We start from the raw sequence: 27,767 nt of genomic DNA, 5'->3' as shown, positions 1-27,767 counted from the left end.
AGGCGACTGATTGTTAGCCTTCCAGATTTTGGTCCGGCATGAAGTCAAAACTGTAAATCAAAGTCTTCTTAGATCCCCAAAAGAATTGAGGTCCCAGGCTAGGGCGCTGCCCCCAAAACTGGAGAGGCAGACCGAGAGAAACACAGCTTACTTGAGCAGAAATGCGCAGGTAGAAGTTGCTGACAGGAACATTTTAAACTGTACCTGAAGAGTTGCTGGAGGCACCATGGGAACTAATTCAGAATGAAAATTGTTGAGAACTAAATACAACCATTGAGAACTAGTTGAGAATTAAAAACTCCTGGAGGTCTGGTCTTACGGGGGACCCCATGTTTTTGTGAGTTTTACCTCCAGGAGTCTCACATCAGGTTCTCAGGGGAAAGATCAGAGGAAAATCCCTTAGTGCTTCTGGCAGGGGAGTGGAAAGTCGCCCTTTTGAAACACCCCCACAGCACTCTGCTCTTAACAAGGCCTGCCCTCAAGAGAAACCATTTTATTAGAAGTTGGCCAACCTGAGGGAAGGATGATACCCACTTCTGGCCCTCTCTACCTTCCCTGCAATATCAGAGTACAGAAGGGATGAGAGACTTATGAGGGTCATATCCCAGGGGTCCAGGCTCACTAAAAGGCTGAGACCTAATCATACAACTAGTTAGGGCTTCCTTCCCCCCACACCTTAACACTGTATCAAGAGTGTTACTGTAACACAGTAAGTGGTTATTGTTAAAAGAAGGCAGATTCTCTTTAATTCGTCTCTAGGGGAACCCAAAGACAAGAGAACACAAAATTGCTACAAGTTTTATTCTTTGACACCTATAGCTATAACACAGTCTAATCCCTAACCAGATCAACATAGAATCTCACACTAAAGGCCTAGCTACTCTAGTTTCCATTATTCAATATAATATGTCCCCCTTGCAGCAGAAAATTACAAGGCATACTAAAAGTAAAAATAAGCAGTCAGAAGGGACTAAGAGAAGGTAAGATCCAGACTCAGATATGGCAGAGATTTGGGAATTATTATATGGGGAGTTAAAGATAAATAGGTGCAATACAATGAGGACTTTAACGGGGAAAGTGGACAACATGCAAGAAAAGAGTCCTAATGTAAGCAGAGAGATGGAAACTTTAAGAAAGAATTAAAAGGAAATGCTAGAAATAAAAAGCACGGTAACAAATGAGGAACGCCTTTAACAGGCTCATCCGTAGATTGGACATAAGGAAGAAAAGTATCAGTAAGTGTGAAGACAAGACAATAGGAACTTCTAAAAGCAAAACACAAAAAAGGAAAGTAAATGAAAAAGAGCAGAATGTCCAAACCTGTGAGAACAATTACTAAAGGAATAACATAAATGTAATCGGAATATTGAAAGGAAAAGCGAGAAAGGAATCAAAGAAATATTTGAAGTAATACTTGCTGAGAATTTTCCAAAATTAAAGGGAGACACTAAATCACAGATACAGGAAGCTCAAACACCAAGCAGCATTTTTTAAAAAGCTACTCACCTACATAAGCGACCGCATGAACTTTTTCTGGGGCAAGCCGTCGCTCAGCCATTGCTCAGCGAGACCCTCCCCCAGAGGGTCAGGCTGGGTCCAAGCTGCAGGGTTCTCAGAAATGAGGGTTTTGGAAACACAGCCTCATCTCAGATAAAATTTGGGAGCGAGGTGCTGCCTCGCAGGCTGATGGTTTGGTCATGGACATTGCAGAAGTGGGGAGTGGACAGAAGCCTAAGGCAAAAAGAGGGGTGCGTGACGGCGGGTCAGTGAGAGCAGAGTTCCCGTGCCACAAACTAGAAAGCTGGGTGACACCATTTCACCTCTCCTTTGCATGTGCATACACGTGTCACACACCACAGCCATCCCACCAGTGAGCCAAGCGGCGCCACCTAGTGGAGAACAGAGCTGTAACACCGCCGCCGAACCGCACCCTCCAACCACACCCTGAAGAACACCTGCTTAGTGTACGAACTCTGGTATACGCTTCGTCGTTTCAGTTCTGGGGAAACTGGATGTAAACCCATTCAGTTTTCATTCTGTTTGCTGGTTCATCTATTCGAGGTTTTTTTTTTCTTTCTTTTGTTTAAATTGTTTTTTATTTCTCTTTTTCTCCTGTCTTTTCTTTTTCTTGGATATAGAAAGAAAAATTTGTCTTTGTTTTCTTTTTTTAGAAAAATTTATTCTTTTTGCTGTTTTTTTGTAATTTTTAAAATTCTAATTCACTTTCTTCATTTCATTTAATTCTATTTTATTGCAGACATTTAAAAATTTTTTTTAACTTTTACTTACCTTTTTTTCCTTTTCTTTCCCTTTCTTCTTTAACCTATCAAACTCCTTTCAACAATCAGAGCAAAACACACCTAGGGTCTAGCTTCCTTTTTATAAAAATTTCTGCGTTGTTTTAATTTCTTAATTTTTAATCTTTATTTTATTAATTATATTTATTCATCCAAAATAAATAAACAAAGGAATTCACCCCCCCCCAAAATAAAGAACAGGGAATTGATAGCCCGGGTTTTAATCAACACAGATATAAGCAAGATGTCTGAAATAGAATTTAGAACCATAATAATAAGAATACTAGCTGGGTTGAAAAAAGCATAGACTCCCTTTTTTGGAGATAAAAGAAGTAAAATCTAGTCAAGATGAAATTTTAAAATGCTATACCCGAGATGCAATCTTTTTTTTTTTATTAAAAAAATTGTTTAATGTTTACTTATTTTTGAGAGAAAGAAAGAGAGAAAGGGAAAGAGAGAGAGAGGACAGGCAGGGGAGGGGGGAAGAGAGAGTGAAATAGAGAATCTGAAGCAGGCTCCAGGTTCTGAGCTGTCAGCACAGACCCTGACAAGGAACTCAAACTCCAGCACTGCGAGATCATGACCTGAGCCAAAGTGGGGTGCTCAACCGACTGAGCCACCCAGGTGCCCCACAAGATGCAGTTTTGAAGGGATGCCACAGCAGCAAGAATGGACGAAGCAGAACAGCAAATCAGTGACAGGGGAGACAAAATTATGGAGAACATGAAGCAGAAAAAGTGTAAACTAAGGCAAAAGAGCATGGTACAAGAATTAGAGAACTCAGTGATTTACTAAAAAGGGATAACATCTAAATCATAGGAGTCCTACTGAGGGACAGATTACAAAATACCTGACCAGTATCCCTAAAAAATGTTAACATCATCAAAATCAAAGCAAGTCTGAGGAATTATCACAGTCTAGAGGAGACCTAATGACTAAATATAATGCGAAATCCCAAAGGGGTACTGGGACAGAAAAGAGACATTACATAGAAATATAAGGAAATCTGAATAAAGTAGATGGATTTTAATTAACAACAATGTAGCAATGTTATCACTGATTGTGATAGACGTACCATACTAAGGAAGGATGTTAATAACGAGGTGACTAGATATGGAGTATGTGGGAAAGCTCTGTACTATCATCACAAAGTTCTTAGGAAATCTAAAACTATTATAAAATAAAAAGTTTATTAAAAATAATAGTCCTGTACTACTTTGTGATGAGCAAGTGAGACAATTCATATAATAATAGTTAAATGTAGTTTTATTATTATTATCATTATTATTATTTATTGGCTGCTTGGAGTTTATTTTCCACTTGCTGCAAGGCACACATGCTTCCAGGATTTAAGGCAGGCTTGTGTGTGGCTTGGATAGTAAAGTGTAGGGTGCTCTCAACTTCCTTTTTGGTTTTTGCTGTCTTGATATAAAAGATCCCAACTGCTTCTGCTTGCTGCAGCCTGCCTAGTCTACAGGGAGGGAAGGGAAGGGGCTCTGATGAGCCTAGTGCTTCCTGAAGCCTGGTGGCTGGTGGTGGCCATTCAGGACTGGATCCCAGAGTTGGCTTTGCCAGGCTGGCCACAAGGCTGCTTCCTAATGGCTTCCAGAGCCAAGTCACACATGATTATGCTACTGGTAGCCCGGGGAGATTCTGAGCATTCTGGGGACTCCAGCACTGTAGTCATGAATGGGAGAGTGGACTTCCCCGAAAAAGAAGCTTGCCCACCTGGGTCAACCTTAGGGAGACCTGGATGGTGAGGGATGGCTTCCCTAAGATACTCTGCACTTCTGCAGGAGCTGTTACTGGCAATGGAACCCAGGCAGTGCGTATCACCGTAAACACACCTGATCTTATATGATCTTAGAAGATAAGCAGAGTCAGGCCTGGTTGGTACTTGGATGAGAGACAAGTGTAATTTTAATTGTCTATTTACTTTGTCTTCCCCAAAGCACTTAGAGTCTAGGAATTATATCTATTTTGTCCTTTACTATAATCCTAGCTCCAGCACAATGCCTTACTAAGGGCTAATTTGTTGATGCCACAAATGAATGCATGACCTCACATTGTAGTCCTCATTAACCAAATTTCTGAGCCACAACCTCCATCCTCCACTTCTAGCAGGGATTTGAGCTTTCTGAGCTCCAAAGAGGACCTTACACTTGTTTTTGATAGATTTCACCTGGTTTCAAGGGGACAAGGCTCCAGGTACACAGAGGGTCTTTACACCCTGATTTTTCCAGCCAGTGTGCTCCCATCCCTCCCAGCTTTACTGCATTCTGAAGAGGTATAAGTTGTCTATATAGCACACATATGTAGCAGAGTTGAATAGCCTCGTAAAGAGGACAGAGTCAAGAACATACGAGCAAGCCTTGGGCAGATTCTGGCATCTCTCTATTATTCTATATGCTTTGGGTAGTATTATTCATCCTGTGGTGGGTCTTTAATTCTTAATTCTGCATCTTGGGGGTAAGGAAACCAATGTATTTTTTTTCATAAGCCTATTCCAGTCCAGCTCTCTCAGTGAGATATATGTTTTCCCTTTATTTCTCCATAAATCCCTTTTCATTCTCCTCTTTCTTGTGTCCTGGCAGGCTAGATTCATGGGCTATAGTAAAGTCACTTATACTGTAAAGTCACTCACCTTTGGACTTCTGGTGGTGTTTTGTTTGTTTGTTTGTTTGTTTTATTTCTGAGAGAGAGAGAAACAGTGTGAGCAGGGGAGGGTCAGAGAGAGAGCGAGACACAGAATCTGAAGCAGGCTCCAGGCTGTGAGCTGTCAGCACAGAGCCCGACGCGGGGCTCGAACCCACGAACCGTGAGATCATGACCTGAGCCAAAGTTGGATGCCTAACCGACTGAGCCCCCCAGGCGCCCCTGGACTTCTGGTTTTACTTAGCCAATGGAAGATATTGGTAGAGGACTGGAGGGTCAGCAGAGAGAGATTAGGGTATTTATCTTCTTGCTCCCTCCCTGCTGGCCCACAGGTTGGGATGACTGTGTTTCTATTCCAATGGTCACAGCTCTTATCATGCAACCCTCTCTAACAGCTCCAAACTGCCAGGTTCCAGCTCCTTCTTCTTGCCTCTGCAGGCCCCGGCTCCCCACTCTTGTGAGTCTCAAGGTGCCACGACATCCTTTATTGATCCTCCCTCTCCCACCCCTTGTGTATAGACCTCTCATTAAACTCTCTTCACTTGTCCAGCAAGATTGTGCCATCTGTGTCCTGTAGGACCTTGGCTAACACACCGGGTCTCTGACATCCCCTAAGCTGCCTGCCTACAGACCCTGCTCAGAGAATAAATGGGAAAGATCTTAAGTTTCTTGCTTCTCTTCTTAATGCTGGAGGGCACTTTGGGTTGGGGATGAGCACTGAGTGTTATGTAGAAACTAATTTGACAATAAACTATTTGTAAAAAAAATAAATAAATAAATAAACATTAAAAAAATTTTAATAGAAAAAAAAAAAAAAAAAAAAAGAAGCATGCCAAAGGGTCCCACAAGCTCTTTGGCCCACAAATTGATTAAAATACTTTAATGTCTCCTTTTTATTCTTCTCTCTCTTTTCCTCTTTCTCTTCTTTCTCCTCTTTCCTCTCTTTCTCCTCCTTCTCCCCCTCATCCTGCCCCTTCTTATTTTTGAATTGGGACATCTCCCAGTATTCCATCCCAGAATCACAAGCCAAACTCAGACAGTTCAGGAGAATAGCTTTGTCTGGCTCATTAGTAGTTGGGTTTCTGTCCCCATCAAGGGGATTTATGAATGGATGGAAAAGATGGAAGCAGAATGGAAGGTAAAGAATCAGACTTCTTCATGATCTTGAAATAATATCAACAAGATGGCAGAATAGAAAGACCCAGACCCTTCTTCCTCCACCAACTCAACAATACATGAACCAATCCCCTTTGTGAGAATCCAGAGGAAACCAGTTAAAAGGCTCCTAGACCTCTGACAAGTGTAAAACCAGCTACATTGAAGCCATTAGGAAAATTTGTGGCACCCTCTTGCCACACTGTCTACCTCCTGGCACAGCACCATGTGATTGGGGGGAAATTCCAAGCTCCCAGCTTCTTCCTGGGGAGGGAAAGACAAGCACTGACCACATGTCCAATGTTCTGATCTTTCAGGAGGGCTGCCCAAGAGTCTGGCTTCTGTCTCACTAATCTCAGAGTACTGACGGGACTTGGCATAGTCCAGATGCCCAAGAACCACTGAAAACAAAACATCTGGGCAATGTGCTGCTGCCCCAGAGGATCCAAGGTACAGGAGCCAAAGGCCAACACAGCTCAGCAGCCTCTCTTCGCTCAAGAGGGAAGAGAAGAGTGGAACATGGAATATGCATCCGGTACTCCAACTTTTGAGGGTTACACAAAATAGGAAGACAGTCTCTGTCCTGTCTAACTTAGGGTAGTAATGGGACCCAAAATACTCTAGATGCCTGAAGTCTACTAAGAATAACAAAAGGGCTGGGCATCATTCTACTTCATAGAACTTGTGATACAAGAGACGGGCACCATAGGGAGCAAACGATTATGAGCTCCTGAACAAACAAACACCTAGAAAGTTCTCCTAATTAAAAATCTACATGTACAAGCCCAAAAAAGAGACATCCACAGAAAAAGTTTGAGAGGCTCTAAGGTCTCTTGCCAGGCTTATTGGTAAAGATCTTTCCCTGTACAAAGTTAGTCTGTGAAGACTTGGAGGAGTGGTTATTTTTTCAAATGCACAAAACCACGCCCAAAGTTATAAGAAACATGAAGAAACCACCCCATCAAAGGAACAAAGTAAATCTCCATAAATTGACCCTGAAGAAACAGATATATGAATTATCTGACAATGAAGTCACAATAACCATCATAAAGATGCTCAACAAAATCAGGAAGATGATACACAAATAAAATGGGAATTCAGGAAGGAGGTAGAAAATATAAAAAAGAACGAAGCAGAAATTTGGGGAGTGAAAAATGCAATGACTAAATTGAATAATTCACCAGGAGGGTTCAACAAAAGACTTGATCAAGCGGAATAAGGAATCCATGAACTTGTAGACAGGTCACTTGAAATGACTGAATCTGTAAATCAAAAAGAAAAATTATAAAAAAGGGAGAAGAAAGCTAAGGGACTTATGGGATACCATCAATGGACCAATATATACATTATGAGAATTTCAGAAGAAGAAAGAAAAAAAGGGCAGAAAGATTATCTAGAAAAATAACGGCCAGAAATGTCCCAAATCTAGGGAAAGATTCAGACATATTTAAATCCAAATAATTTCCAAATAAGATAAACTAAATGCACTATCAACAATAGCCAAAATTGGGGCACTTGGGTGGCTCAGTCGGCTCAGCCTCCAACTTCGGCTCAGGTCATGATCTCACAGTTCGTGGGTTCAAGCCCCATGTGGGGCTCTGTGCTGACAGCTAACTCAAAGCCTGGAACCTGCTTCTGATTCTGTGTCTCCCTCTCTCTCTGACCCTCCCCTGCTCATGCTGTCTCTCTCTCTCTCTCTCGGAAATAAATAAAACATTAAAAAATTAAAAAAAAAAACAACCCAATAGCCAAAGTATGGAAAGAGCCCAAATATCCACTGATGGAGGAATGGATAAAGAAGATGTGGTGTGTGTATATATATATATTACTCGGCAACGAAAAAGAATGTAGGGCTTTATATAGTGGAGTTACGTAACACACAATCTTTAGACACATTTCTTTTTTTATGTCTTAATATCCCTAGAAATCGGAACGTATCTTAGAAATTGGTGATGTTTAAACAATTCATAGCAGTGTTTTCTCTATCTTATGGTTTTATAGAAACTAATGGGGTGTCTTACAATCAGTGTCACCTCTAATTTGATGAATTATTTATATATAAATGAAGCAAATACGGCAAAAAAGAAATGAAATCTTATCATTTGCAACTACATGGATGGAACTAGAGGGTATTATGCTAAGCGAAATTAGTCAGTCATTGAAAGACAAGTATCACATGACTTCACTCATATGAGGACTTGAAGATACAAAACAGATGACCATAAGGGAAGGGAAGCAAAAATAATATAAAAACAGGGAGGGGAACAAAACATAAGAGACCCTTAAATATGGAGAACAAACATAGGGTTACTGGAGAGGTTGTGGGAGGGGGTATGGGCTAAATGAGTAAAGGGCATTAGGAATTCTACTCCTGAAATCCTTGTTGCACTGTATGCTAACCAACCTGCATGTACCTTTAAAAAAAAATAAATTAAAAAAAAAGATGATCTAAATGAAGTCCACACCAAGCATAATCAAATGGTCAAAAGTCAAATACAAGGAGAAAATGTAGAAAGCAGAAACAAAAAAAAATTTTTTCACATACAAGGGGACCTCCATAACAGTATCAGTAGATTTCTAGCAAGAACATCACAAGACAGAAAGGAGTGAGATCATACATTCAAAGTACTGAAAGAAAAAAACAAAAACTTCCAACCAAGAATACTAAACACACAAAAACTGTCCTTTAAACATTAAGAAGAGATACTCCCCTAAAAAACAAACCTGAGGAAGTGCATCAACAAGATACCTTCCTTACAAGAAATGCTAAAGGGAGTCCTTCAAATTGAAATTGAAAGATGCTAGAGAGCAACATGAAAGCATATGAAGATATAAAGCTCACTAGCAAAAGTAAGTGTATAGACAAGTACAGAACACTGTAATACTGTTAACGGTACATAAACAACTTTAAATTCTGGTATAGAAATTAAAAGACAAACTAAGTTTTAAAAACTATAACTATAAAATATATTAATGGACACACAATATAAAAAGATGTAAGATACAGTATCAGCAACAAAGTGTGAAAGGGAGAGGTAAAATAGTGGAGTTTTTGTGTAAAGTTAAACTTAAGCTGATATCAGCTTAAAATAGATTGTTTTACAGAAAATCCATGGTAACCCAAGAAAATGCTTATGGAAGATACACAAAAGAAAATGAGAAAGAAATCAAAGCATGTCACCACAAAAATAAATCAATAAAACATAGCAAGAGAGAATAAAAGAGACAAAAGAGCTATAAGACATAAATAAATTTCCTAAAATGGTGATAGTAGGGGCACCTAGGTGGCTTAGTCGGTTAAGTGTCCAACTTCAGCTCAGGTCATGCACTCACTGCTCATGAGTTCAAGCCCCACATCAGGTTCTGTGCTGACAGCTTAGAGCCTGGAGCCTGCTTCCAATTCTGTCTCTGTCTTTCTGCCCCTCCGCCGCCCAAGCTGTCTTTCTCTCTCAAATATAAAGAAACATAAATTTTTAAACATTTTGTTAAGAAGGTAGAATTCATATGTTTTTATTATAATAGAAACAAAAGGATATATGCTCTGAAGTATTCACAAAACAAAAAAGAATCAGTTTTATCTGCATCCTCCATCAACCTCAGCTCAGAAGCTCTAGGCAGCTCTGGGTTGTCCTCAGGACATCATTTTCTCAGAGTCTCCTTGTGAGCATTTAAAAAAAAAAAAAACTATTGGGGCGCCTGGGTGGCTTAGTCGGTTAAGCGTCGACTTTCGCTTAGGTCATGATCTCGTGGTTCGTGGGTTCAAGCCCCGCGTCGGGCTCTGTGCTGACTGCCAGCTCAGAGCCTGGAGCCTGTTTCAGTCTGTGTCTCCCTCTCTCTCTGACCCTTCCCTGCTCACGCTGTCTCTCTCTCTCTCTCTCCTAGAAATTAAAAAAAAAAAAAAAAACAAAAAACTATTGATTTTATAATTCATATTGACCACACACATATGAAGGGTAAGACATTTGTAGAACCCAAGGTTCCCAAGCACAGGGCCCAATTCAGCCCTTTTGTGTGTGGTAGGTTGAAAAACTGGACACAAGATTCCGGCTCTTCACAACTTTGAGATGTGACCACAGCACCTACCATTGGGAGACGGTGTCCATTTCCTTAAGGGGGTCAACTCCATGACTTGCCTTGGCTGATAGCTGCAGTGGATATGATGTGCTCACTTGAACCCTCTGCTTCCTAGGCCCTTACCACCACCATATGGACAGGCCTGCCCTGGCCCTCTGAAGGGGCCATCCCGGACCAGCGAGCCCTCCAGCTGACCTGGCAGTTGACTGAAAACACTTAAGTGAGCCCAGCGGACGTCAGTCTGGCCCAAATCAACTGAGCCCAGCCCAAACTATCGACCTACAGAATCATGAGCCTAAAAAGTAGTGGTGTTTTAAGCCACTATGTTTCGGGATGCTTTGATACACTTCAAAAATTAACTGGTACCGTATGTACCCTCAATTCTCATGATCTCATAGCTGCTCTTCTGAATCAAACCCTCCCCAAACCTCCCTCGGGTGGATGGCATGCGACTCTTTCTCAACTACTATTTACACGAAGCTTTTAAAAAATAATATCATTAAAATAAAGGAGAGGCCTGTCGTCAGGATGACTTGGCATTACTGCATTCAGCCTCAGGTGGACTTTTCAGTTGGGTCAGACAGCAGCTGCATTCTTGGCCCACCCCAGAGTGCAGATGTTCACCTCGTCCCCGTTTTCCCCTCAGAGGTCTTGGAAACATGGAAGTCTTCCCTGGTATTCGGAGGGACTAGAGTTCACACGTCCTTTCCACCCTGGGTCCCTTTCCCTCATCAGTGCGCTCCTCTGACCAGCAGTGCTCACTCTACAGCCCTACCGAAGGAACCAAAATGCAGAGGGCAGGCCAGCGTTTCTCTGACATTCTCCCGCGCACCTTATCAATAACACAGCTTTCCTTAATTTCACATGTGGAGTTTTCTCTGCTCGAGTGAGCTCCACAGAGTTTCCTCCGCACCTTCTTCAAGCACAAGAATCCTCTCCCCACATGTGGTTCTGCCTTCCCAACACCCACTTCCCCTGCCTCTGGGAACAGCACTGACGCTTTCCAAGGAAACAACTTTCCCCTCTCTTCCCAGAGATGTGGGTTGACTGTAGTCCTTTCAACTCGGGAGGCCAGAGGTGGGCACGTGGCCCAGCTTTGGCCAATCAGAGGAGGCCTCCTCCTGGCCAGCGGCTGGTTCTTATTGGACACGTGACTCCACCAGCACCAATCAAATTCAAGTCGAGGACTTCTGTGGAGATGGCCAGGAGACCAACCACCTTTTCCCTGGGAATGCTGATAACACAAGAAATTGGAACAGAGCCACTGTGCAGCCATCGCATCACTATGAGGAGGAATCTTGCCCCAAAGATGAAGCAACAGACAGTGACATTGTTAATGATGTAATTTGAGTCTTTGGAGGAATGAGCCCTGCCTAAAGACAGCTACCATGGAACTTTTGACTTGTTTGTTCTTTTTTGTCATACCAGAATGAACTAAGTTGCTGCTGCTTGCAAACAAAGATGTTCTACCATGTCCCACATCCTCACCTTTATACAAATGAGAACTTACTGCCGTTAAATGGAAAGCAGGGCAATACACATGAGGTTGGAGAATGGGTAACCTACACTCTGGTGATCTCTAGCTGCCCATTCCCTTTCCCCACACCCCTTGGCTTTCCCTGGAGGGGGGGTAGGGCTTGTAGCAGTTTTAAAACAGAGCCACACATTCTTGGATCCTCCTCCCACTGAGGCCTGGGTCTCAGTGCCCAGCTCTTGGCCTCAAATCTGGTCAGGTGTGTGACTGCCAAAAACAATCAGGCCAGTGGCAGTGATGCCTTGTACCCTTCCAGGCTGGGCCCACATCTGCCTTGTTTGCTGGCACCAGTACTCTCAGAGCCACAAGCCACCAGCTACAAGTCCAAATCCCAAAGCAGGTACTCTGAGGCCTCAACACATAGGTACCTGGTTGGCAGTACCACCTCCGCGGCTGCCAGCCCTCCAGGCCCCAGCACCAGGCATGCTGGAGGGAGATGAGCTTGAAGGAAGATATCTCTTCCTGGCTTTTCCAGCTCCCACCAGCCCATGGACCCCCTTCCCCTCAAGGTGGTTCCCCAAGGCCTGCATATCCAGGTCTTTTCTGAATCCCTGACCTGAATGATCCAAAGCATAACAAATGATGGTCGTTTGCTGCTACTCAGTCTTGGTGTTGCTTGTGACACGGCCATTGACACCTAGGACCGGACCTCTCTAATCCCAGCCTTACCTCACAACATCCACCGATGCAGCCCCTGACTTGAAGAAATCGGTGGAGTCTTCCACCTCTAGGACACTGGGGAGAATCCGCTTCCAAGCGCTCTGAAAAACAGGCACGGTGAGAACAGGGCTCCCTGGGGAGCTGGGAGCAGATGCCGTCTGGGTGACAGCAGCCCCTGTTTGCCAGGCTGAGCTCTCTGTCCACTCCACAGTGCTGCTGCTCCCGGGCTCCTGGAGGGACTGTGTCCTTGGGGAAGCAGGAGCCCAGCGAGCTCAGCTGTCTTCATGCCCACCTCACTTTGACTCCAGCTCCTTTGGGATCCCCACACCATCTCAGGGAAGCAGGAAGACCGCACTTGCAGAGCTCGAGGCGTGGCTGTGCACCAGCCTCTCCCAAGCCCCCTCACACCCAGCCTTGCCTTGGTGCTGTCATCCGGGTGAGGTTCCCAGAGTGACACTGGTGTCTGGGTGTGTTACAGTGTGGGACGGAAAGCAAAAGGGTGGGAGTTTGGGGGGTAAAAACAAGGCACGTTGATGGCGCTCAGGAGGCCTGAGTCTTTTCCTCATTGACAGGCCAGCTGGCTCTCTGCCCGTCTGTCCCAGGGCCTGCAAAGGGCAGTGGTGCCCGCCAGCCAGCCTTGTGGATGAGGGTGGAAAGGCCAGTGTGAGTGGGCAGCACCGCCCAGGATTCCAAGAAGGCTGTCCAGTGGGTCCGGATGGGACAGCTGTTCCCTGGGTGGGCTCCCAGTCAGGCCAGGGAGGAGAGGAGCCCCAAGATGCCTCACACTCTGAGCTTCAGACAGTGTTTGGCTGGTCACTGGGCCAGATGGAAGCGGTCAGGCCCAATTAGGACCGGCCCAAACTCTCTCCCTGGCTCCTTCTTTTATTCTTCAAAGGGCATCCTGGGCTTGCTCATCCCATCCTCGTTGTGACCATCAGCAGCCATACTAAGCCATTCCCTGTCCCTTGACTACTGCCTGTCCCCCACGCCTTCAGGCCTTTGCCTACCAGTGATGTCCTTCCTGGACCTCCAGCTCATGTCACATCCTGAGCATCCTCCAGGACCAACATCCTTGTCCCCTTTTCCCTGAGCCCCTTCACTGACTGCTCTGCCTGCTCTTCAGACTCAAGTGGCCTGGGGCCACCGGTCACCTGCTGGTATGTGGGCATACCACCACCTGGTGCCTACTAGATGCACTGGCCCTTGTCAGATGCGTGTGGAGCCTCTGAAAGGTAGTGCCCTAAAGCTGCACGCCCTGCTCAGATCCTAGCTTGGCTCCTAACAGGCCTTGGAGATGCAGAGAGCCTTTTGCTGCCTCCGTTTCCTTGTCTGTGAAAGGAGCTGATAATGGCTGTGGGGGGTTCCTCATGTGAGGCATGCAGAGTACCTAACGCACAGAAGGAGCACAGCAATGCAACATTTGTGCCACCTGCAGTGCCCTGCGTGGCCTCAGCTCAGAAGGGCGTGAGGCTGGGCTCATTGCCCACGGCCTGCCCCAGCCCGTGGTGCTCTTGGTGAGTTCTGCTGAATGGAGAGCACAGCTGACGCCCGCTGACAATGCATTCTGAAACGGCCAGCCCAACTGGGGCCAACAGCTGTAATAATACTGATGCCAAGGATGACCAAGAGGCCACGTGGCATAGCAGCTCAGTGGTGGAGGCCAGGGCTGCAGCCCCACCGGCTGGGCTCCAAGCCCAGGCCTGCGCTAATCTGTTGTGACCCCACCTTGGGCCTCAGGCTCCTTGGCTGGGAAATGAAGGTAATAAAAGCACCTACTTCATAGAGTTGTTATAGTAATGAAACACGCTACTGTTCCTGAAGTGTTTGGAACACTGCTGCACAGTGTACACACTTTGCAAGCATGTGCTTCTTTTGATGACCCGTAGGCTCCCTGCCCATGTTTTCTGAAGTCCTCGTAGGTGCTGCTGAACTGATCCTCTCCGTGTGTTCTCTCTTCTACCACCCACAACACCCAAGGACGTGTGGTGTATTCTTCCAGTACACAGGAGAAGGACACAGTCACAGCAGCTTCTGACGCAAGCCTAGATCTACACACACACACAACCACAGCCCACCCCAAGGGCCACTCAGCTGTAAGCCCCGGAAGGCCAGTTTGTCCAGCTGGCCGTGTAACCCCAGGGAAAGCATAGGGGTGGGGCCAGAGCAGATGCTCCAAGAATATTTTTGAATAAATAGGCTTCGATCTCTCTCTCTCTCTCTCTCTCTCTTTCTCCTCTCTCTCTCTTTCTCCTCTCTCTCTCTTTCTCCTCTCTCTCTCTCTCTTTTACAGACATTCAGAAAGTTTAGCTTTCCACTAAGGAAGTGCTTGGTGCCCTCTGGAGAAGAGCAAGCTCCTCGTATCCCTTCCATGCTGAGTTTTGTCCTTAGCACTTGTCATCAACAGCCACAGTCACCACTGTGGCTGCCGACTGGTCCGTCCATGTCCTCTGCTCCAGTCCTCCTCCCCCCAGAACTCTCTCCACTCAGGTCTCAGGTCAAACCTTCCTCTTCTCCTGCCCAGGGAAGCCTGCCATGGTTATTCCTTCTAAAGTGGTCCCCCAGCCTCAAAGGACCTTGTTCCCGTCACCCTGTTATTTCACTCTTGGCCTGAAATCATTTTCATTTGTTTGGCTGTTCGTTGGCTGTTTTCTCCATGGAAAGAGACACTTCATAAGTGAATAGCTTAGCACTTGGCATTTGACAGGAGCTCATATGTATATCTTAAATAAGTCATTGGTTGCATAACCGAGTGAATGAACGGCTACAAATTCACCCAAAGCCTTCCTTCATAAAAGCTAAATACCACCAATACTATGCCTTTCAGGGAGAGGGAGATGGGCAGAGGGAGCAGAAGGGACCAGGAACAAGTCTGGGAGGTGACCACTGACTGGGCTGGAAGTGGAAGGGACTGAGTCTCAGGGAGTGAAGTGCTCTCCTGCACCATCCACGGCGGCTGGACCGGAGTCCAGGTCTGCCTGACTATGACACCCGTGATGGTCACAGTGCAGGAGTCTCCCTCTCAGGGGGCTTTTCTGGAAGGGTCCACTGCACACATTCTCGTCAAAGGGCCATGGACTTGGCACCAGCCTTTTCCACCTATTCCAGGGGCTTCTGCTTCATTTGTCCACTGTAGACAATGAGTCCTTAGAAGAGTCAGACCCAGCTGGCCGAATCCCAGTGTCCCCAGTGACAGAGGAAAAGAGCAAGGGGGCATCGGAAAACCCCAAGACAGGATAAAACCAACACTGTGCCCGGGGTCAACACATACATCCACACAGGGTATCACACCCAACTCCAGGGAGTGGTGTGAGTCAAAAACCACAGGTGCAGTGGACAACCGGCACAACCAGACAGAATCCCTGAAGGTGGGGGGGGGGGGGGGGGCTCTCACCCTCACAGTCTCTGCCATGGCCAGTTCTGTCTCTGTCAGTTCAAGGACACTGCTGTCTGCTCCCCCGAAGAAGCATGAGGCCGGGATCGTCCTGCCGTCCTCCAGCTGGATGTTCTTCACCAGCAGCTGCAAAAAGAAGGCTTCACAGTACCTGCGGTTGTCTACACGGCAGGGGAGAGAGCAATTCCACACAGACCACGGTGCTGGGCTCCCCACTCGCTTTGTCTCTGACCCTCACCACAAGAAAGGCACAAGATTAATGAGGAGGGACATTCACAGTGGAGATGCTGCTATTCTAGGAACACAGAGAAAACTGTAGAGCTCACTTTTCTCTTGTCACCAACCCCCTTCCAAGCTTTCATTTCTTTTTAAGTGTAATTACTTTATTATTTCTATAAAAATGCCTACTTGTTAGACAAAAGTAATTCAAGCACTACTTTGAAAGTGAATCAAGAAAACACCTAGGGGCACCGGGGTGTCTCAAGTCAGTTAAGCATCTGACTCCAGCTCAGGTCATGATCTCAGGGTTTGTGAATCTGAGCCCCACACTGGGCTCTGGGCTACCAGCTTAGAGCCTGAACCTTGCTTCAGATTCTGTGTCTCCCTCTCTCTCGGCCCCTCCCTTGCTTGTGCTCTGTCTCTCTCTCAAAAATAAATAAGCATTAAAAATAATAACAACAACTAATCACCCAGTAACCCAGCTCCTAGAAACCCCACGGCAAGTTATGGTGAAGTTCATCAGAGGCCATCTGGGCGTGGGGGGCGGGGGCAGAGAAGGGAAAAAGAGCAGACAGGGATGTCTATATTTGACAAGAGTGGATTATAAGAACGGTACACTCTATATATGCCCTGACATAACCAAAGCAAGATTCTCTGCCTGGCCTCTACTCTCTTGCCTTTTGAAGATATTCTGGAGGGAAATGCCAAGGTCAGGGGGCACATGCGGTGCAACTTCACCTCTAGCTTGGAAGCTGAAGTGAAAGTTCTCAAATAAGGTTGACAGAACCCCATTCTGGAAAGCATCTTTGTCCCAATAGGCCTGGAGACTCTCTTCCCATGCTGAGGGACACTGGTGCTGACAGGAAGAACTGGAGAAATGGACCCAGTCAACAGGCTACCAAAAGAAACAAGCCAAAGGACACATGGTGGAGAGCCCCAAAAATCACTACAAGTAGGGAAATAAAATAACCAAAGGCACAACAAGAAAGACCAAGGGACACCATTAAAAGAATACTTCTTGAATGGACAGGCCGTGGACAGTAAAAGAGCCTCTTTTAATATAGCAGTACTCACAGGTGCAGAGCGCGTAACAAGCTTTTTTTTTTTTTTTCTTTCCATAACAAGCTTTTAAAACTGACAAGAGACTGAAAGCTAGCCAAAATGATGAAAGGGAAGAACTCTCCACTAAGGAAATTACAGGAAGAAGTGACAGCTAAAGAATTCATTAAAACAGATATAAGCAACATAACTGACCAAGAATTTAGAACAATAGCCATAAAATTAATCGCTGGGCTTGAAAAAGGCATGGAAGACATCAGAGAAGCTAGACTGCGGACCTTAAAAACAGTTGTGATGAATTAAAAAATGCTATAAATGAGGTACATAATAAAATGGTGGTGACCAATGCATGTATTGAAGAGGTAGAGAGGAGAATATGTGAACTAGAAGACACAATTATAGAATAAAGGAAGCCGAGAAAAAGAGAGATAAATTGATCCAGGGCACGAAAGGAGAATTCAAGAGCTGAGTGATGCAATCAAATGGAACAATATCCCTATCATAGGAATTCCATAAGAAGAAGAGACAGAAAAAGGAGCTGAAGGCGTACTTGAACAAATTATAGCTGAGAACTTCCCCAATCTGGGGAAGGAAACAGACACTGAAATTCAAGAGGCACAGAGAGCTCTCCTCAGTGTAACTTGAATCAATCTTCTGCACAACATATCATCGTGAAACTGGAAAATGTAAGGATAAAGAGAATTCTGAAAGCAGCTAGGGATAAAAGGGCCCTAACATACAAAGGAAGACATATCAGGGTAGCTATAGACCTATCTACTGAAACTTGCCAGGCCGGAAAGGAATGGCAGCAAAGCTTCAATGGGATGGACAGGAAAAATATGCAGCCAAGAATTCTTTACCCAGCAAGCCTATCATTCAGAATAGAAGGAGAGATAAAGGTTTCCCCAAACAAACAAAAATCAAAGGAATTCATCACCACTAAAGCAGCCCTACAAGGAATCCTAAGCGGGACTCTATAAGGGAAATGTTGCAAGGAACACAAAGTACCAGAGGACAACACTACAAGCATGAATCCTACAGAGAATATAAATTCTCTAAAGCCGTATTTTTCAATAATAGCACTGCATTCAAATGGACTAAATGCTCCAATCATAAGACACAGGTATCAGAATGGATACAAAAAACAGGATCCATCTATTTGCTGTCTACAAGAGACTTATTTTTGACCTGAGGACACCTTCAGATTGAAAGTGAAGGGATAATGCCTTAAACTTATGAGTAATGAAAGTGAAGGGATAGAGAAATATCTATTATGCTACTGGAAATCAAAAGAAAGCAGGAGTAGCCATACTTATATCAGACAAACTGGACTTTAAAGTTAAGGCAGTAATAAGAGATGAAGAAGGGCATTATAGAATAATTACAGGGTCTATCCATCAGGAAGAGCTAACATTATAAATGTCTATGCACCAAATTCGGTAGCACCCAAATACATAAAACAACCACAAACATAAGCAATCTTATTGGTAAGAATGTGCTAATTGCAGGGGACTTTAACACTCCACTTACAGCAATGGATAGATCAACCAGACAGAAAATCAATACAGAAACAGTGGGCCTGAACAGCACATTGGACCAGGTGCGTTTGACAGATATATTCAGAGCTCTACAGGGGCGCCTGGGTGGCTCAGTTGGTTAAGCGTCCAACTTTAGCTCAGGTCATGATCTGACAGTTCATGGGTTCAAGCCCCACTTCGGGCTCTGTGCTGACAGCTAGCTCAGAGCCTGGAGCCTGTCTTCTGATTCTGTAACTCCCTCACTCTCTGACCCTCCCCTGCTCACGCTGTCTCTATCTCTCTCTCAAAAATACATAAAACATTAACAAAACTTTTTAAAGAACTCTACATAATGAGGCTACGGAATTCACTTTTATCTCAAGTACACATGGTACATTCTCAAAGACAGACTACATACTGGGTCATAAAGCAGCCTTCAATAACTATAAAAGAATTGAGATCATACCATGCACACTTTCAGATCACAATGCTATGAGACTTGAAATCGACCACAGGAAAAAGTCTGGAAAACCTACAAAAACATGGAGGTTAAAGAATACTCTACTAAAGAACAAATGGGCCAATCAGGCAATTAGAGAAGGAATTTTAAAAAAATATGGAAACAAATGAAAGTGAAAATACAACAACCCAAACTCTTTGGGACGCAGGAAAGGCAGTCCTAAGAGGAAAATACATTGCAATCCAGGCCTGTTTCAAGAAACTAGAAAAAGCGCCAATACAAAATCTAAGAGTGCATCTAAAGGAACCAGAAGCAGAGCAGCAAGAAAACCCCAAACCCAGTAGAAGAAGAGAAATAATAAAGATCAGGGGAGAAATAAATAATATAGAATTAAAAAAAAAAAAAAACAGTTGAACAGATCAATGAAACCAAGAGTTGGTTTTTTGAAAAAATAAACAAAATAGATAAACCTCTCACCAGGCTTCTCAAAAAGAAAAGAGAGCACTCAAATAGACAAACTCATGAGTGAAAATGGGCTTATTATAACCAATCCCTCAGAAATACAAGCAATTATCAGGAAATACTATGAAAAATTATATGCCAACAAACTAAACAACCTAGAAGAAATGGACAAATTCCTAAACAGACACTCACTACCAAAATTCAATTAGGAAGAGAGAGAAAATCTGAAGAGACCCATTACTAGTGAAGAAATTGAATCAGTTATGAAAGATCTCCCAACAAATAAGAGCCCTGGGCCAGATGGCTTCCCTGGGGAATTCTACCAGACATTTAAAACAGAATTAATCCCAATTCTTCTGAAACGATTCCAAAAAATAGAAATCGAAGGAAAACTTCTGGACTCATTTTATGAAGCCAGCATCACTTTGATTCCCAAACCAAACAGAGACCCAGCAAAAAAGAGAACTACAGGCCAATATCCTTGATGAATGTGGATGCAAAAATCCTCAACAAGATACTTGCAAATTGAATGCAACAGCACATAAAAAGAATTATCCATGGGGTATCCCATGGGATATCCATGGGATAAAGAATTATCCCACCATGATCAAGTGGGATTCATTCCTGGGTTACAGGGCTGGTTCAATATTCACAAATCAATCAATGTGATACATCACATTAACCAAAGAAAAGATAAAAACCATGTGATCCTGATGATAGATGCAGAAAAAGCATTTGACAAGATACAGCATCTTTTCTTAATAAAGACCCTCGAGAAAGTCGGGATAGAAAGAACTTACTTAAACATCATAAAAGCCATTTATGAAAAGCCTGCAGCTAATATCATCAATGGGGAAAATCTGAGTGCTTTCCCCGTGAGATCAGGAACATGACAGGGATGTCCACTCTCACCAGTGTTGTTTAACATAGTGCTGGAAGTCCGAGCGTCAGCCATCAGACAACAAAAGGAAATAAAAGGTATCAGAATTGGCAAAGGTGAAGTCAAACTTTCACTTTTCCCAGATGACATGATACTGTACGCAGAAAACCCAACAGACTCCACCAAAAGTCTCCTAGAACTGATCCATGAATTCGGCAAAGTCGCAGGGTACAAAATCAATGCACAGAAATCGGTGGCAGGGGTGCCAGGGTGGCTCAGTCAGTTACGCGTCCGACTTTGGCTCAGGTCATGATCTCACGGTTCGTGGGTTCGAGCCCCATGTCGGGCCCTGTGCTGACAGCTCAGAACCTAGGGACTGCCTCAGATTCTGTATCTCCCCTTCTCTCTGACCCTCTCTTGCTCTCTCTCTCTGTCTCAGAAATAAATGACACATTAAAAAATTTAAAAAAAGAAATCTGTTGCATTTTTATACACAAATAATGAAGCAACAGAAAGAGAAATCAAGAAACTATCCCATTCACAATTGCACAAAAAACCATAAAATACTTACGAATAAATCTAACCAAAGATACAAGAGATCTGTAGGATGAAAACTATAGAAAACTTATGAAGGAAATTGAAGAAGACACAAAGAAATGGAAAAACATCCCATGCTCATGGATTGGAAGAATAAATATTATTAAAATGTCATTACTACCCAAAGCAATCTACACATTCAATGCAATCTCAATCAAAATTGCACCAGCATTCTTCTCAAAGCTAGAACAAGCAATCCTAAAATTTGTATGGAACCACACAAGACCCCGAAAAGCCATAGTAGTATTGAAGAAGAAAACCAAAGCAGGAGGCATCACAATCTCAGACTTTAGCCTCTACTACAAGGCTGTCATCAAGACAGTATGGTATTGGCACAAAAACAGACACATAGACCAAGGGAATAGAATAGAGAACTCAGAATTGGACCCACAAATGTATGGCCAACTAATCTTTGACAAAGCAGGAAAGAGTATCCAATGGAAAAAAGACAGCCTCTTCAACAGATGGGGCTGGGAGAACTGGACAGCAACATGCAGAAGAATGAAACTAGATCATTTTCTCACACCATGCACAAAAATAAACTCCAAATGGATAAAGAACCTGAACGTGAGACAGGAACCCATCAAAACCCTAGAGGAGAAAGCAGGAAACAACCTCCTTGATCTCCACCACAGCGATTTCTTACTTGACACATCCCAAAGGCAAAGGAATCAAGAGCAAAAATAAACTATTGGAGCCTTATCAAGATAAAAAGCTTCTGCATGGAAAAGGAAGCAATCAATAAAAATAATAGGCAACTGACGGAATGGGAAGAGATAGTTGCAAATGGCATTGGATAAAGAGCCAGTATCCAAAATCTATAAGGAACTTACCAAACTCCACACCCGAAAAACAAATAATCCAGTGAAGAAATGGGCAGAAGACATGAACAGACACTTCTCCAAAGAGGACATCCAGATGGCCAACAGACACATGAAACGATGCCCAGCGTCCCTCCTCATCAGGGAAATAGAAATCAAAACCACACTGAGATTCCACCTCATGCTGGTCAGAGTGGCTAAAATGAACAAATCAGTTTACTTTAGATGCTGGTGAGGATGTGGTGAAACTGGCACCCTCCTACTCTGTTGGTGGGAATGTAAACTGGTGCAGCCCCTCTGGAAAACAGTGTGGAGGTTCCTCAAAAAATTAACAATAGAACTCCCCTAGGACCCAGCAATAGCACTGCTAGGCATTTACCCAAGGGACACAGGAGTGCTGATGCATAGGGGCCCATGGACCCCAATGTTCATAGCAGCACTCTCCACAACAGCCAAATCATGGAAAGAGCCTAAGTGTTCCTCAACTGATGAATGGATCAAGAAGATGTGGTCTATATATACAATGGAATACTACATGGCAATGAGGAAGAATGAAATCTGGCCATTTGTAGTAACGTGGATGGAACTTGAGGGTGTTATGCTGAGCGAAATAAGTCAGGCAGAGGACAGATACCATGTTTTCACTCGTAAGTGGAACAGGAGAAACTTAACAGAGGACCGTGGGGGAGGGGAAGGGGAAAAACAGTTGGAGAGAGGAAGGGAGGCAAATCATGAGAGACTCTTGAATACTGAAAAGAAACTGAGGGCTGATGGGGGTAGGCGAAAGCGGAAGGGGGGTGATGGGCATGGAGGAGGGCACTCGTTGGGATGAGCACTGGGTGTTATATGGAAACGAACTTGACGATAAACTATAAAAGAAAAACAAATAGAAGATATTTTGGAGCTTTCTGTGAGCTGAAGCCCAGCTAGACCCAGCTAGACCCAGCTAGAAGTTCCTGAAAGATACTTCAACCAAGGGTTTCTGCCAAGGCTACTTCCTTTGCTTTGGAGTCCTTGTGGACATCACAGAGGGTGCAGTTGCTGCCCCCTACCCAGAGCTCCTCCTGACCAGTGTGCCCATCCTTCAGTTGCTGCAAAGGTATAGGCCATTAGCAGTCTACATCTGCAGCTTCCTCCTCCATGGTTTTCGGTGGGTAAGTGCAGCCATGCATAGAGTGCAGCCAGGCATAGGTTGCCTCGTTGCCAACCTCCTTTCTCAGGGGCAGCAGAATCCGAGGATTTAATGATGTGAGTATGCAGGGGGATGACGAGCAGATGCAATTCACTCTGCAGAGACTGGGATCAGACAGAGGATGGTAGACTCCAGAACCCTTATATCTTTGCTTAGCCTTGCCCTCTGCCCCAGCCTAGCCCTACATTGTATGGCATTTTCCAAGAGCACTCCCTCAATAAATCACAGGCACAAAACCTGTCTCAGACACTGCTTCAGAGGAAGTGGACCCAAGACGGATAGCATTTTTCAACTGCATGCATCCAACATGAATACCTAAAACACCGAATCACTGTAAATTGGAGACATTAAAGGCATCTTCAAGCCCACCAATGGCAAGCCACAGCAAGGTAGTCACCCAGCGTGAGCTCACACCGTTCCCCTGCAAAGCTGCTCCACGTTCTATCTGACCTATATACGCACTGATGCAGCCAGTGATTCCACCTCTGTGGAGTTTGTTGAAGTCTCCAAAGTGCTTGGAGAGTGCTGCCTATACTTCTTCACTGCCCCCAGTATCTTAAAGTCCAGACCTGCCCAACCACTGTACAAAGGGAGTATTAATGGCCAAGAGGTGGGCTTCGGAGCCAGAATTTCAGGGCTTGAATATCAACTCTGCCACAAATTAACTGGGTGATGTTGGGAGGGTTATGTAAACCTCTTTGTTTCAGTTTTCTCTGCTGTAAGATGGGTGTGCTATGAATATGTATCTCATGCAGTTGCTGGGAAGATAAAATGTAATAAACATAAATTGTTTTAAATTGGTGCCTGGGCACACAGAAGGCACTGCATAAATAGTCGCTGTTACTCAGAGTTGCAGAGTCTGCGAACGTGAGTCAGGGCATGTTGTGTGCCTGGCACGGCTCTAGGGGTTCTCACGATGATGTCCCTGTTCAGAAAGAAGGCAATTGAGGCACAGAGATTCAGTGACCACGCCCAGTGGCACCTGGACAGTCTGCTCAACTGAAATGAGGCGGCAAGTTCAGGGCTCCTGAGACAGAGCCTCTCCCTGATTCCGATACCCCAGCTCTGGCTGGGGGCCCTGGTCACGAAGAGCAAGGGGCCAGCCTTCCTAGAGCAGGGAAGTGAGCCACCCCAGAGGTCGGGTGCAAGCGCGGCGTTTTCCGGTCTCCGGGAGCCTGCGTTCTCACTTTCCCCTGTTTCTCCGGAGTAGCCTGGGGTCTAACGGCCAGGGCTGAGTCCCTGGACCTGTGTGTGTAGCCTGGAGCCTACAGTAAAGACATGCGACCCGCAGCACCTCCACTACCATTTTGTCGTCATTCCCGAAAAGGATGAGTCCCGCCTTGGTGACTGTCCCCGGCCGATGGGCTCCTGGGATGGGCAGAGCTTCCCCCTCAGGCACCAGGCTCACAGTGTTCAGCGTTGAGTTGAAGAACGTCAGCTTCTGTGGGGGGCAGGAAAACCAGAAGGTGGTACATGAAAGAGGCGCCCACCGCTGGCAGCCCAGGCAGTGTTGAACAGGGCACTAAAGGGATGAAAGGGGGCTGGGCAGCCACGACACAAGAACTGCAACCCCTAGGACCCTGCCTCCAGGGGCACGAACTAGACCTGTAAGAGCCTCCGAGTCCTCAGGGAGCCCTCAGGGCCCGCGTGCCCCTAAGAACCTATGCGTTGGCCCCTGGCCTCAGACCTCAGGCGGACAGATACTAGAAAGTCTGCTCAAGGCCTCACAGAGTGCCCTGGGGATGCCACCAGGCACTGGTCACTTTGCAAAGACTCTCGTGGGGATGGAGGCAGCAGAGGGACTCATGGATGGAGTCTAGGCGTTGGTCAGCAGTCAGGGGTTTGGACACTCTGAGGCTTTGTGGAGGACAGGACTGCCCTCCATGGTAACCTGATTGAGGTTCCCATTGACAATCCTGCCAAATCTCAATACCTCTCGAGAGCCTGTGAGCCCCAGGGCTCACCATCTGCAGCACCCGGACTGCCCGCCGCCCAGGCCCCAGCCTGAGCGTGCGGCCCCGCCCCCCTGGGGCCGAGTCAGAGTCAGAGCTGGACTTGGGATCGCTCCAAGCCCATGAGTGGGAGTCAAAATATTTTTCAACCAACACAGCTTGAACCCAGAGTTGTTGCAGGGGTCCAGAGGCCTTTAGCTGTGCTGGAACTTTCTTCTCCAGCCACCAGATGTGGACAGGTCTCGTGGTCCTAGGGGAGGGGCTGAGATGACTGGGGGCACTTGAGTGGGGTCGGGGGTCAGGAAAGTGGCTTTTTGCCAGCCAGTTCAGACATATTTTGATAGCCAGCAGGGCGCATGGGTGCATCCAGCCCAATCCCAGCCAAGTACGAACACACCTGCCCACAGGCCTCTGTCCAGGCGCCCGGCACCTTGTCGTTCCCTCGGATCCAGTTATGAATTGCCTCTGCTGGCTGGTCCCAGTTGATCTGTTGGGCAGGACAAGTGTGCTCAGCCGGTCTCTTCCCCACTCCTTGGCTATCCAGACAACATGTCTGTTCTCTCCTTCCCTTCCCCACCACCCTCTTCCTCCCCGCCACTCTACAACACTCCCCACCGCTCCTGTGCCCTGATGAACTCTGACTGAGTGGAGCCCTGGGGAATCTGGCTTCCTGTTGGGCACTGGTCTGAGTCCCTGAGCTGGGATGGGCCTCTCCCTGGTACCCCAGCTCTGGATGCTCTCTGATCCCAGTCTTTCACTGGTTGTGTCAACTTTCGGAGGATGGTTGGAGAAGATAACACTCTGGGAAGGTGGCCAAGGCCTGACACAGACTCCCCAGCAGAGTGCAGGGCCATCACACAGACACCCCCCCACCCCGACAGCTTTTCCTCACTTGCAGGGCTCACATAGACCCCTATGTACCCCATAAGCCCTGGGCAGAGGTACAGCCTAAAGGCCCCCCTACGCCCAAAGCTGCAATAGATCTGAGAAACTGAATTACGTCTCAGACCTCATCTTAGAGACTGCCGGCACTATGACTGATGTTTTACACACCGCCCCACTTCAGCTCTTCTCTCTGGAGACGCTGCCAGTCCATTCTTCCTAAAGGGGAACAGAGAAGAACCCAGAACGGACCTTGCTGTCTGCCTGTCCAGGTGCCACATGAGCTTTGCTCATGCTTCTCCTGCATGGGCTGCTCCCCCTTCAGGCCTTAAACAACTATAGCTTGGCCAGTCAGCCTAAATCCCAGCTTCCTTGGGACACTCTCTGTACCCCAACCATGCACGGACAGGCTTTGGGGCGTGCAGGGCTCTGCACTCACCTTGGCTGTTTCCTTCTTCTGAATGCCCTCATAGGTGGCTCCTTCCTCTGGCTGGGGGAGTCTGGGAGCATTGCCTTTGGCGATCAGCCTCACAGCCTGCACCTGGGGAGGTCAGGCCAGTTGGCATTGCCAGCATTACATTCCCTCCCTCACTCCCAGGCCCTGGGTTAACTATGAGCCTGGACTCAGCCCCACACTGGCCGGACTTGCCTGGCTCCATGCCAGGTACACAATGAGCACCCAAGGAATATCCCTCCTAGGAATGGGTACAGTTAGTCTGAATCTAATTCCAATCTGAAGGATGATTACAAAACCCTGCCGTCTCTACCAAACAGGGTTTTAGAAGAATCCACAGAAGATCTTATAACTTCTGAGAACTTAGATTATAGAAACTACAAAGCCCTATATAGAAACACAAATTCCCATGTTTTCATCTAAAACCTTCCCTGTCTTTTAAGGGGAACGGACCCTGAGCTCCAAGATGTGTTTGGAGGTCTGAGATGAAGCAGGAAGCAGTTCTTCTGTTAAGGAAAAGAAAAGACTGTGGAAGAAGGAATCAGGGAAGTGAGCAGGAGAGACAAGGAGCCTGGGCCCGTCCTGAGGAGGTCCTGCGGGGAACCCCAGAGATACCCAAACCAAGAACCGATGAGAATGTCAGAAACATCTAAAGCAGGACTGCCCGGAAGAACGTTCGGCATGAGGGACATATTCTATATCAGAACTGTCCAATACAGTGGCCATCAGCCAGTGTTGCGCCTGCACTGGGGACTGAAAGGTAGCTATTGGGACAGAGGACCTCAGTTTTTAACTAGAATTCAATTTAATTTAATAACCGCATGTGACTAGCAGCTATCATATTGGACGGCACAGCTCTAAAGAACTCAGCTCTAAACAACTAAAGTTGTTTCCTGTGGGATGTCCCAGATAAGCCCCTTCTCCATCTCTCATATCAAATCTCCAGCAAGTCTACTTTGCTCACTATTTTTGTAAGCAGAGGGGTCCACGGGAGAGAATACAAGAGTCCTCTTGTTTGACATACATGAAAAATAAACGTTGGCTGACATCCAGGCTGCAGTGAGCACACTCACGTCACTGCTCTGTGTATCGCTACTTGCAAACAGGGAATGTTCTCCTCTCGGAGACGGCCTCCTCTCTGACTCCTGTCTGCTTCTGGAACCAACCAGAAGTTCACACATGTCTGCCTCTTGGCCAACCCCGGCTGGCCCGGCTCCGCCGCCCGCAGCTCCACAGACACATCAGTCCCTAAGGGGTCAGGTCCCATGGGGTCTACCTGCTGTGCCCACCACGACTGTGTCTGCCATCAGTCACTCTTGTCTTCTGTCTTGCTCTGATAACAGAACCTTCTCTCCTGCAGACAACTTAGCCCGTATGACTACAGTTGGGCTTCTCTTATGTTGCACTCATGAATTCTGTGAGAAAAAGGGTTTTTGTCCTTTTGGAATCCAGAGGTAAAAGCCTTGAGCCACCAGTGCCTATCTTTCCTCTCATGTGAGGGCAGCC

The 27,767-nt window shown here is 45.8% G+C and overlaps 1 protein-coding gene across 1 annotated transcript in view; it reads right to left on the bottom strand.

Moving 5' to 3' along the window:
* The window catches only part of ALDH1L1 (aldehyde dehydrogenase 1 family member L1), a 90,575-nt gene that overhangs the window by 41,840 nt on the left and 20,968 nt on the right, over window positions 1–27,767 (bottom strand). Inside the window, exons 5-9 of the mRNA XM_039218531.1 lie at window positions 26,247–26,348; window positions 25,323–25,412; window positions 24,277–24,414; window positions 15,767–15,892; window positions 12,385–12,476 (exon numbers count right to left, since the gene is read on the bottom strand). Of these exons, the coding sequence (XP_039074462.1) occupies window positions 12,385–12,476; window positions 15,767–15,892; window positions 24,277–24,414; window positions 25,323–25,412; window positions 26,247–26,348 (548 nt within the window). The remainder of the gene's footprint in view (window positions 1–12,384; window positions 12,477–15,766; window positions 15,893–24,276; window positions 24,415–25,322; window positions 25,413–26,246; window positions 26,349–27,767) is intronic.

Source organism: Hyaena hyaena, unplaced genomic scaffold (assembly GCF_003009895.1).
Source record: "Hyaena hyaena isolate Hyena2069 unplaced genomic scaffold, ASM300989v1 scaffold_775, whole genome shotgun sequence".
Classification (NCBI taxonomy): domain Eukaryota; kingdom Metazoa; phylum Chordata; class Mammalia; order Carnivora; family Hyaenidae; genus Hyaena; species Hyaena hyaena.
Note: the sequence above shows the minus strand (reverse complement) of the source record. Positions and strands in the feature narration are given on the sequence as shown.